The sequence below is a fragment of the Bubalus bubalis genome, chromosome 16 (assembly GCF_019923935.1).
Source record: "Bubalus bubalis isolate 160015118507 breed Murrah chromosome 16, NDDB_SH_1, whole genome shotgun sequence".
NCBI lineage: Eukaryota > Metazoa > Chordata > Mammalia > Artiodactyla > Bovidae > Bubalus > Bubalus bubalis.
The window spans coordinates 71,647,426-71,659,796 of NC_059172.1; the positions used below are offsets into that span (position 1 = coordinate 71,647,426).

Consider the following 12,371-nt stretch of genomic DNA (forward strand, 5'->3'; position numbering starts at 1 on the left):
AATACTGTTATAGCCATTCCTTTGACCATACTCTCTAGCTTTATTCAAGCCTCATTGAGAATGTGTAAACCTCTCTCTACATCCTCTCTCCAAGGAAACAGAACAGCTTTCATTCTTTCCACCCAACCCTTGGATATGCGTAGGAAAGGGCCAGAGTTGAGCGGTGGAGAGAGAGCCCACCGGAGCTGTGCTTGGTATCTCAGCATCCTGCCTCCAATCAAGGCCGGAAGGAGTTGCTAGTTCTTCCCCTTGGCCATCCACTCCACCAGGAGCCATCCCTGTGCTCTGTGAACATGGACCAAATAGGGGAAACTGCTACCGACCGACCTCAGGGCAAGTAAGATATCTGTAACACACCAGCAATTAAAAAGCAAGGAAGAAAGCCAGCGCATCTCAAAGACCATCTGGACTCACAGCTTCTTATAAATTTCTGTGCACGATTTTTTGTTTGTTTGTTTTAATGAAAAGACCTTTTCCAAGTTAGTAAACTCATTTGTTGGAAAGGTCAGTTTACACATCCAGAGAACCCATGGGGGCAATCCTGATTTGAGCTGGAAGGCCTAGGCAGCCTAAGAAGAGAGGTGTAGCTGGTTCTGCTTCTTTTAGCTTCTCTTCTGCGTCTAGCAACTGTGCTTTTAAAACCATCTCCTTTCGATGCCAAAGGCCATGTCACACTGTATATAACTCACAGTGAATGGGAGAAGTGTGTAAATAGCAAGGCATTAAGCAGCTCAAGGGACTTGAAGATAGGTAATAGAGAACACTTAGGCAGTGCGCGATGAGAAGAGGCTGCTGGAGGGGAAATGTAATACTTGTCTTCAAGTATATGAGGGATTGTTATTGCTTCAGAGACACTGACTCCTCTGAGCCTTCCTTGCCAGACCATTTCCCAGGGCCTCTGATACACTCTTCCCTGGTGGCTCAGATGGTAAAGAATCTGCCTGCAATGCAGGGGACTTGGGTTTGATCCCTGAGTCGGGAAGATCCCCTGGAGAAGGAAATGGTTACCCACTCCAGTATCCTTGCCTGGAGAATCCCATGGACAGAGGTGCCTGGTGAGCTACAGTCCATGGGGTCACAAAGAGTCGGAGGCAACGGAGTGACTTTCACTTCACTGATACACTCTTGCTGGAGCTCGAGACCCTCCGGGGTGGGGGGATTGACTTTGCATGGGCCCTTTACTGCTCACACCCAACCACAGGGTCAGCCAGGCTCCACTCTCTGTCCCCAAACAACCAAGGTTTACCCAGATCTGCACTCACTGGCCCCGGTGCTGACTTCCACCTTCTCTCTTGCTCTTCCCAGGCCTGCTGGGAACCTACATTCTCCTTACAGCACTGCCTGACCTGGGTTTGACTCTCTCTGCTGCTGGACGACTAACAGCACTCTTGTTTTGAGCACCCACTATGTGTCAGGCACTACATTAACTGTTTTGCTAAAGAATATTAGCTTTATTTTACAGATGAAGATTTCCCAGGTGGTGCAGTGGTAAAGAATCCACCTGCCAGTGCAGAAGTAGGCTAGAGATGTGGGTTCGATCCCTGGGTCAGGAAGATCCCCTGGAGAAGGTAATTGCAAGCCACTCCCGTATTCGTTCTTGGAGAATCCCATGGACAGAGGAGCCTGGCGGGCTGCAGTCCATGGGGCTCCAAAGAGTTGGACATGACTTAGTGACTAAACAACAACAAAAATCCAAAACAGCAATATCACACAGGGCCACTTTTAAGGAAAGAAACATCCTTGTCCATCCTTGAACAGAGCACCTCCAAAGACAATAGTGCTGTGTTAAGATCATGTCTGCTTATATTGATGCCCATAGTTCCAACCAAATGAGATTTTATATTTGAGACAGATTATAACAACTATCCAATTTGGGTTGCTACTGAGCAACAGATGAAGATACACCCCAAAAGAAGAAAATTATTTCCCCAAGCTCACACAGGTAGAAGATGTGAAGTAGGGATCATACAAGACTCAACTAGAAAATCTGTGCATGAAATTCCTCTACTTATCAAATCTCTAAGCCTCAGTTTCCTTATTTGTAAACTAGTCAAATGTTGCCTACCCACCTCTCTCTTTTTTTGAGCATTGTATAAACACATAATAACAGTGTCTGGATATTCTAGGGCTCGATACATATTTCTTCTTCTCTCTCTGAATTTCTTTATCAGTTTTGGTCCATTCTACCCAGTTAAGCGTTTCACTGTTACTGGGTAAACATGGTCTTGATTTGCCAACTAGCCTGTAAGAAGGGACTAGGTATTTAGCTGTATTTCCCCATTCTCCCACAGAACCTGTTAAAGTGTGAGGGAAATCATCATGCAAATGCAGAAGAAAGAATTTAGAATTGTTTTCATTAAACATGATCCTACCTATGAATGTATAAAAGAGACAGGATTAAGGCACAAGGAAGTAGTGGAGTCCACTTGGAATGGTTTAGCTGCCATGCATAGCAGAACTGGATTTTTTTTTTTCCAAATTTCCCTAATAAGCTTTAGGAGATTAAATAGCAGGGCTAAACACAAACACACACAACAACAACAACGAAAACAAAAACAGCTACTCAAGCTACTTCATGTGAAAACCCATGTTTGACTTGTAACTTAACAAAAGGTTTACCGGCATAGGGGAATCATACAGCGTCAAACTTTAAGGTTTAGAAAAACTTGATAAACATTACCTAGCAATGATATTATTTCAAAGAAAACAGAGGCCTTCTATAAACAAACATTGACCTAAACAAGCAAGATGTCTTGGTGACATAATTGCATTACTCTGCTGGCAAAACAAGCTTTCCATCCATTTTTGATAAAGGATTGTACCAACTTCTCTCTCCACTTGAACTCTTCTGCCTTTGTGAGATCTTATATTTACTGGAAAGAAGTCATAGGAAGGTCCTGGATAAATAAGAACTCTCTCTTTATTACTTTGTTCTGGAAAACAGAACAAAAATAGGTCAGTTCTTAAGGAAATGATGGCTGCATATATAAATAATGTAAACACTCCTATCACTGTCCCAGGGAGGATATTCATCACATGGACAGCTACAGACTCGCAGATCTGGCCAATGAAGTGTTTCTATTCTCAGCCCCCATCCCACGCACAGCCCTCCAATTCTGAATTGTCAATTGGAAACTTGATTATTATCAGTTAAAAATAACTGGGGAACTCTGGCAATGATTTAACTTGTTTGACTTTCTTAAGCTAACAATTAACATTTTAGACTATTGTTGACAAAATATTTAACTTTCCTGTACCATTTGTGCAAACAACTTTTCTAATATTCCTGACACACTCTGACAGACACACCTTTCCGAAGCTGCTTAGGTCTGTGCAAGGGCCGTAAAAGACCCTAAACACTTTCACACTGTTGCACATTTTAATTAGGATTTCCTGGGACCTCTGAGAACGCTTAAGTACACTGATATCTCAGTTTTATCTTGACAGCACTGAATTTGAAATATAATCCTTCTATTTACAATAAAAGCTATTTCACTATTTAAAACAGACACTGAAAGCTTAAGTACACTTTTAATCCCTGGAAAAACTGGTATTATGATTCCTTGTTTAGCATTTATTATTAGTAATACTAGTAATAATGCCTTGCATTTCTGCAGTGCTTAATTTTTTCCAAAGACTATCCAGAAACACACACATTCATTTCTTTTCTCAACAAGCCAGGGCAGCATTATTGTTCTGTCTTGCAGATGACTGCTAAGTAACTTGTCCTGGGTCACCCAGCTGGTTAGTGATCAAGCAGGCCCAGAACCGAGGATACAGATTCCTTGTCCGATCTGTTTTCTTTCCTCCACACTATGTTAGGGAGAAGATAATCTCTGAAGCCAAAGATGACTTGGAACCACTTATCTATCTATCCTAGCAACACAGTCTAAGCAACAACAACAACAAAAAGGAGCCTGTCTCAGGCAAAAGGAAAAGATTAATAATGCACCACGGAAGCTCTAAACCTTTCTGTCCCATGGACCAGCAATTATTCAGTTTCACAGTTCATTCAAAGACTCAAACATACTTTACCAGGAAATGATTTAGTGCCGAAAGCCTGCTCCAAGTGGTTAGAAAGGCAGACCTGCTTAAACCCTTACAATCCAGGCCCTCCGAAAGGCCCTGTTCCTGCCGTCTCTGCAGTAAAGGGGCTTCCTCTGAACTTGTACTTGAGCTAAATGAAGAAATTGGCTGAGTAAGGGCTACAGAATTAGGCTATGTGGACAGAATTAGAACCGGCTTGGAGGTTATTCTGACATTGTTCTGGAAACTTAGGCTATTGAAAATCTCAGACATTGTACATGTCTTGTGGTATCACACCCCTTAAAGTCAACAATCACCCAAAGAATGGAGGTTCTCTTTCCACTCTCACTGAAAAATTACTGACTTTATACACGGCATTGTACTAGCAGGTATGCAGGATACAGACCTCTCGTCTGAGGGTACTGTGCATATTCGATTTTAGATGATCAATATTTTCTCCCTTTCTTCAAAGGACATTTATGGCCACTTAGGGCATACGAATAAACTATTAAAGGGATACCTTCCACACACCGAGACAGAAATAAATCTGGTTATGGACAGAGCAGTAAGAAGGGACACCCATTCTGTGCAAAGGCCCCTTTAAATGGATGGTGTTTCTGAAAAGAAGAGCTCGAGTGAAGTGAGACCAGCAGATTTAACTGGCTTAGTGAATCACTCCCAAACGCCCAGGCCTCCCCTTTGGACACAATGTTATCAGGTTAATACAGTACTTGCATCACCATCTCTGAGTACTATGCTGAGTAACAAAGAGCCAAATTTAGAAGCTAAAATGCAGAAGGGAATTTCCAATAACCAAAAGGGGGGTGGTGGATCACCCCTTGTCATGGCACAGGTCTGCAGTGAAAAGCCACCATCAGAAATACACTGGTCTTTTCATTCCTTACATGCACAGCACATCTCATCAATCCTCGCGGCGCTTGCAGAGGGAGCCCCTCTAAGGGGGTATTTCAGGAGATGACTGATAGTGAGGAGAGAGAAAGTAGATTCCCCTTTTAGAAAAAGAGAGACAGAGCAGCTACCTCTGGCTTCTTAGGGCACTAAGCCTCCAGCCGGGAGAGGCCAGACACCTCCCAGCACGGACACTGTTGACATAAAGTTACAATCATCACTGAAGTTGGTTTCATTTCGCATCCCCAAAACCCCAAGAAAAAGAGGCAGCCTCAGCTTCCTTCCAAGTAGGAGGAGAGCAAAAAAAAAAAAAAAAAAGAAAGAAAGAACAAGGCCATAAGCAGACACCTTCCTTGCAGCCGCTGGGATGTGAAGGCCACATCCAGTCTTGGCACCCAGGACAGAGATCTGTCTTCTCTGGGGCTGGGCGCCTAGTTCCCTGTATCACCCCCAGAAACACTTACCAGGAGACTGTGAAGCATACAAGGCTGTATTATTGGGAGACTTGCAGACAGATTATAAATTTACTGAGGACAATCAAGGCATTTAGATGCTTTTGGCCGCAAATGCCAGTGACACACACACATACAAACCTCATTCTTCTTTCCATTTGAGTGATTCTTTACCCACTCCCCCCCCACCCCCAGCATCTTTCTTTCACAGAACAAACTCCCATTGCTGTCCTAGGGAATTCCAGAGAGAGGTGAGGATATAGCAGGTGGAAAGGAATGGAAATTAGGCCTGGAAGCATGAAATAACCCCACAGGCTAACTGTATCCAAGGATAAAACAACAAACATTGAGCAGTTTAACTGTTAGCTGTTATCTCTCATCTGGAATTGGCACCGGGAAGTTGCAGTTCTAGGCATCCCAGGCAAAATGTGTGTGTGTGGTGGAATAGAACAGAACCAATTCAGCCCCCAGGCTTTCTAGAAACTTCACCACCGAAGACCCAGGCCAGGGATACGGAGGAGCCACAGAGAAGCTTCCAGGGGCCTGGCTAGAGGATGCTCTCTCCCCAGAGCTCCTACTCAAGCTCCCTCCAAGAAAGAGTTCGACCCAGTGCCTTCCTCTCCTTTGGGCTTTTTGAGGACATTTCAGCTTGGATGGCCATTTCCTGTTGCTGACTTTCATTAAGGCTGGCTTGGGCACATGGGAGCTGTTCCACGAGTGGACACAGGACTTCCGAAGTGCCAAGGAACTCAGAAACGGAGGAAGCTTGCAGGGCCACAGGGCTGCGGGGCTCCACCTTCTACCCAGAGGCCATGGCCCCAGCAGCTTTGGGGGGAAAGCCCGCACAGGCCAGGCGATCACCTGACCAGGACTGGCATCAGAAACCAATGAGTCAAGGGCTACTCCCTTTGGGGTGGGGTGTGTCTGCGCCTCTGAGGAAGAACTTCCAGCCAGAAGCCTAATCACAACTCTCAGGTCGGGTACTCTGTCGCCAGGAGTGGCAGAGGACAAGGCACTTTCTAGGACGACAAACTGGGAACAGCCCCTTCGTACCTGCACACTTTAGTGAAGGCTGCAAGTCAGCACTCTCTGATTGCAGTGCCTGAGGAAAGAAGCTAGGTGGGGACAGTGGGGGAGTCTGTAGGAAACCAGGGAGCAGGCCTCTCAAAAACATTCCCTCACCCGTCTTGGGGAGAATTCCCCAAGTTTTTGAGTGAGGGGGCGCTCAGGGAACTTGCTCTGTTAGGGATGACCACTTGTGTTCTCTTGACCCAAGGAGAAGGGGCCACTTCAAAGAAGGAAAGGGAAATGGGACAAGAAGGAAAAGGCTTGGCTAAAGGTCAGCTGGACTGGCTGCTAAACAAACGCTTTCACGCTAAGCATGGCTTGTTGGGCCTAATCAGCGCTGGCCTGCCAAAGTGAGAGGCTCCTTGAGGCAAGGCCTTCTTCAGTGGCTCAGATCTTGCAGCTTGGAGCCAACCTTTCTGCAGTCTGCGGACCCCAGAGAAAACTCTGGGAAACTCAAGTTTCTTACCCCTTAAGAAATACTCTACAGGTGGAGGAAAACCAATGCACAAGCAACCGCAGAACTTGAGGAGGAAGGGTTTAACAACACAACACCAACCGGACGCCCAACGGCCTTTGGGGTGGTCAGGTGGCACCGCAGCCCTCCGCACTGTCTTCCACTCGGCATCAGGCCGAGACCAGCGTCCGCCCTGACCGAAGGCCACAAGACCACCGCCGGAATGAGGAGAAAACCAGGTGTCTTACCGCAATGAGGGCCGAGTTCCTCTGGTCCCCTGGGGTGGAAGCCGGTGGCTGTTGCTGCTGCTCGCCGTCGATCCCACCACTGCCACCACTGCTGCTACTGCTCCGCAGGTGCTGCTGGTGGTGATGATGATAGTCCGGCGGGGGCGCTGGGGCCGCGGGCGCTGCCGTCTGGGAGGCCGTCGGAGGGGCGGCGGGCGCCGGCGGAGGGGCTGTCGCGGTGGCAGTGGAGGCAGTGGCCTTGGTGTGCTTGCCGGCCTTCCTGGCCCCCTGGCCGTGCTGGACGAGGCTCAGGAGCTGCAAGGTACTCTCTCTTTCCCGGTCCGAGCTCTCGGCCCTACCCCGTTCGTAGCGTCCTTCACAGCTCAGGTGGTGCTGGCGGCAGACGGCGATGCGAGCTCGAAGGCGCTCCACGATGGCACTGTGCACTCTCGGGGTGACCGAGCCCCCTCCAAGGAGCCCCGCCCCGGGGGCCCCCCCTAGCCCTCCCGTGGGGGCCTGCGGGGGCGCTGTGTCCCCCATCTTACTGGACACAATGATTGCTGCCCGTGGGATGGTGAGGTGGTGGGAGGCTATAGCCGGTTAGCACAGGCAAATCTGCTTTTGACAATGTGCGCTCAGAGCTCAGGACCACATGAATAGAGGTCTTCAGAGGCTGGGGGCGGTGTGGGGGGGGTGCGTAGTGGAGAAGGTATGGGGGAGGGGAGTGAGTAAAAAGAGGGTGAGGAGGAAGAACAGAAACCAATGGCAGAGGATAAGTTGGAAACAAACCCTGATCAACTTGCTCTAATTGTATTTGACAGCTCTGGAGAAGTTGGAGAGAGTTAGTGGGGATTCCCCACGCCCCCCCCCCCTACTCACCAAGCTGACAAGAGCCACTAGGTACTTTGTAAACACACGATCTGGGGGTTAGAGCAAGAATTCAGGGATTGTCAAGCAAGAGACAGGAACAGACAGCAAAGGGAATTGTGAGAGGTATTAATAGAGAGCTGGACTCCCCCCCTCACCTAGTTGTTTCCGAAGATTCTTTTATGGGGATGTTTCTGCAGAGGAACCCATATCTACCATGGTCTCTGTAACCCACGGCCTTTACTTTTCCTCAATTTTTTTTTTTTAAAGTGCTGTTTCAGAAGCTTTTTGAAGTCAATGTTCAAAACGTACAAAAATCAAACAGAGACTGTCTTTTGGCTTTTAATTTTTCCTCCCTTTCCCTTTGCTCCGGTGTTTTCTCCTCTTTGGGGGTGCTGTAGGATGTGGTCTTCTCCCCAAAGAGGGAGACAGCTTTTCAATTGTTAATGTCAGTAATTGGACTTCTGGACCATGCTTTTTTCTTCAGCTAATCCAATCACCGGTAAAATCCTCATTCCCTCTAAGGTTTCCCAGCCTTAAATGAAAGCAGTCTGAAGTCACTAGCCACTGAGAGAGAGATCCTTCAACACATTTTTTTTTTTTTTTTTCCTTCTTCTTTCCCGCTTACGTTTCTAGTCCTCACCCCCGGCTCGATTCTAATACAGTATCAAGAGAGACAAACTCTTCCGAGAGTAATTTACAAACGATGGTCAAACTTACAAACTTCCAGCAAATTGCACCGAGTCATGTCCAGCCACTTTTCTGTCCACTTTTGTACATTCCATCCCCGGCCAGTGGATCTGAGGGTCTGGACTCGCAATAAGCAATGTGGTTCTATCTCTTGGATTGCTCCGCTTTTAGAGATGGAAAAGAAAGTAGCCGGTCTTTTCCTTTCTCTTTTCCCCGTCTGTTGTTCGCCGCTGGGCTGACACTGGCTCCGCCGCTCGGAGTCACGGCGATACACAGGCTTTCATTGTGCTCCGATAGGAGAGGGAGAGAAAGAGAGAGAGTGAGACAGAGGGAGAAAGAGAGAGCCAGCGAGCTGCAGGGGGGTGGGGGGCGGAGGGCGGGGGAGCGCTCGCCCGAGGCTCCCTGGTGGAAGGCGGGTGCCACTGCACAGGCGAGCGAGGCGGCCGGCGCGGGGAAAGGGGAACGCAGAGGGCCTCCCAGCGGCAAGAAGTGGAGGATCCCGAAGCCTGCGCATCTCGGCGTCGGCGCGCGCAGCTCGCACTCCGGCTCGGCTCGGGCAGGAGGGCGGGACATTGGGGAAATTCCCCAACCTCTACCCGACTACTTCACCAGCCCGAAATGGTGCAGAAATTCCCGGCCAGGGGATGTATTTTCCCTGCCAGACCTCCGTTACGCTTCCCCCTCTCCACCCACCGAGGATATCACTTTCATTTTTCAGTATGTTGTCAATGACACCCCTGAGCACTCTAGCGAGAGTTGGGTGAACACGGAGGAAATGTTCCTGGGTGTCAGAAAGGGAGGCGTAGGGTGTGTGCGTATTGGGAGAAACGGAGGAGGGGGTGCAGAGAAGAAATTAACATCGTTAAGTCCTCAAGGGCAGGCGAAGTCTGTCTACCTGCTGGCCTGTTTTGTCTGTCTCTGGTTAAGTCAATCTGGGTGATCACAAGCAAATCAGTAAAAATAACTAAAATATTCTACCACGATGAAATTACAAATAACAGTTCTCAGAAAGAAAAAAAACAACAAAGATTTTTCTGAAAATACAAGATTCCCTATGACAAACCTAATGCAAGATCTGGGGCCTTCACGGTAGTCTGTTCACATATACAACGAGGACAATCATGCAGAAGTCCAGTTTCAAGTTCACTAACACAAAACAAATAGATCTCTGACACACATTGTTGTCTCATCTTCAGATAATCCTACCTTTAAGCTCTCAAAATGCATGTTGGATTCTGCCGATTACCAATTATGGAGGATAAACTAAAGTGAGCACAATATTGTTCTAGTCAGGACCATATAGTCTGTTATGCTCATTTGGAAGTCATTTGGATTTGAGGTGTCAAGCAATGGGGCTTTAATTTAAACCACCTCTGGCATCTCAGTTACAAGGTCCTGCTTCAAACTGAGCTGTGGACAGAAATGAGTAAGATCAGTGCAAACATTTTAAGACTGGATTTATCTACAGTTTAGTTCTCAATAGGCTGGCCTACATTAGTTCATTTTATTTTCACGAATTCTAGAATGTTATTTTGGAATTTGGGACAAGTGCATTCTGATGGAATGTAACTTTTAACTTTTCATTGGAACATACTGCTGTCTGTCCCTTCCAAGGCTAAGTTCCTCATCACTCATGGAGAAAGGCAGAAATATCTTTTTTAGGTATGCAAATCTGAAAGGAGAACTCTCTCATCAAGTGTCATTAAAAAGTGAAGGAGTTCTGATCATTTTAGACTTGGTTTTTAAAAAGGTGTATTCATTAGACATTATCTTCTGTTACTATCAGCACTTTATATTCAGCAATCATACTTGATAAAAGAGAAAAACTTTAATAAATGTAAACACTGTTCACGCTACAGTTCTGCAGTAGCATGGATTTTGATAAATAACAGAGTTTTTGGTCAAAGCTGCTATTACTCAATGATATAAACTTTTATTTCTAAGCTAGACAAGGACACACCTTAAAAACTTGTCCAGCAACAATTTAATAAATTTTCCTACTATATTCTAGTGATGTAGGACACTCCTTTACAGTCTTTTGTACACATTTGCCCTTTACAGCCATTTAAATTCAAGCTGACATCATTATCATCCACCTCCTCATTTCCATTCACATCATTACTATTTATTTAGTCACTGTTTCAGGCACAGTACTTTGCATATCTCCCTCCAATCCACCAACAATCCTGAGGGAGAGGAATTAACCCTTTATAAATGAGGAAACTGAGGCTTATTGAAAATAAACTATTTAAACTAACTAGGAAGTAACAGATCAGGACTCGAACTCAAGCCTGATTTCAAACCTATCCTTTCTTAACCACTGGACTTGCTGCTTCAGTATCAAGGGTGAAAAGAGTTACAGGGAAACCAGACTATACCCAGAATAGCTCAAGGGCTGCAATTACACCTCAATCAACATGCTGGAGTCTAAGCAAGTCCTATAATACCTCCAAGAAATGAGTAGTGAATAGAACTACTCATTTGAGTATGAGAGCAGACAAGTGAGAAAATATGCTCAATTATATCCAGCTGCCAATAAAATAAACATTTTTTTCCTTGTCTTCCCCTTTTATGGAACTGTTCCCTGTTATATCTCTAAAGCTTCTGTGAGGGCCCTATGAATTTTTTTTTAAAGCATTAGTTCCTTTTTGTTTGTCCATCTGTCTTCCTCATCATCTTTACTGTTCATAGCTACCTAACATAAAGCATTTAATGCTATAGTGATAAATTTCAAGATCTCAAAACTTCATAGGTATGTGAGACTTGTAAGCTTACAAACCATTTTTTGTTATATAGAATCAGTGATATTATCAATGATGATGATGATAAAATAATACAGTATGTCATAATACCTACTAGAGTTAATTCTAATTTTTCAACATTCTGTTTTCTTCTCGACTACTTGCTTTTGGCCCCCTGATCCATGCTAATTTTCATTTCCTGACAGCCTGTCTCTTTGCACTTCTTTTGGTGTAATCATGTACAAAAGTCTCTTGTACTCTCCAAACACCTACTGAAGAAGCTTGCTTGGTTGCAGTGACCTCAGACATCAGCAAAACTACTTATCAGCATTTCCTGAGCAACAGTCAGAATACTGTTCTAACAAGAAAAATGTTTCAAGTCAACAAGAGGCATGACCTAGGAACTGAGTCAGCTGCCATTAAAAGTCCTTAAAGTCATTAGTGCTTTCATTTTTATAAATTAAGTGAATGCTATTTATAAGAATAGATAAAATATTTTTAACTTTCAGTTGGTACGTTCACTCTTCAGTTGGTTCAAACTTGTCTGTAGTGTCACATACAAGAAATGATGCTCCCAGAGTCTTCACAGATACTTTAGAGATCATTCTTTTGTTTTCCTTGGACTTCTTTTTTGACAAATCATTCATGATCTTCACCCTTCCCAATTGGCCATCACTTTTCCTATACTCTGCCCTATATCTTTTTGGACACCATATCTTCAACTTTCAACTGCAACTTCATATAGCTAATGATTATTTCCATATAACAGACAAATAAGAATAGAGATGCATGATTAAAAATTTCCATTTCATACTTTTTAAAAAGGTATGCACTCTTCACATGAAAAGTCAGCATCAGCATTCTCACAACTTTGTAAGTTCTACCTGTTTTGTTTACAATCATAATAGGGATAATATTGGAAAATTAATTGTAGAAA

General features: G+C 45.2%; 1 protein-coding gene across 2 annotated transcripts in view; it reads right to left on the reverse strand.

The window, feature by feature from the left end:
• MAML2 (mastermind like transcriptional coactivator 2) overlaps positions 1 to 9,020 on the reverse strand; it is a 404,671-nt gene extending 395,651 nt beyond the window's left edge. The window contains exon 1 of one of the 2 annotated variants that reach the window (XM_025265821.3): positions 7,158 to 9,020. In XM_025265821.3, the coding sequence (XP_025121606.3) occupies positions 7,158 to 7,676 (519 nt within the window). In that variant the 5' untranslated portion in view covers positions 7,677 to 9,020. The remainder of the gene's footprint in view (positions 1 to 7,157) is intronic. The other variant, XM_006050571.4, reaches the window with a different exon arrangement.
• Positions 9,021 to 12,371: the final 3,351 nt, after the last annotated feature.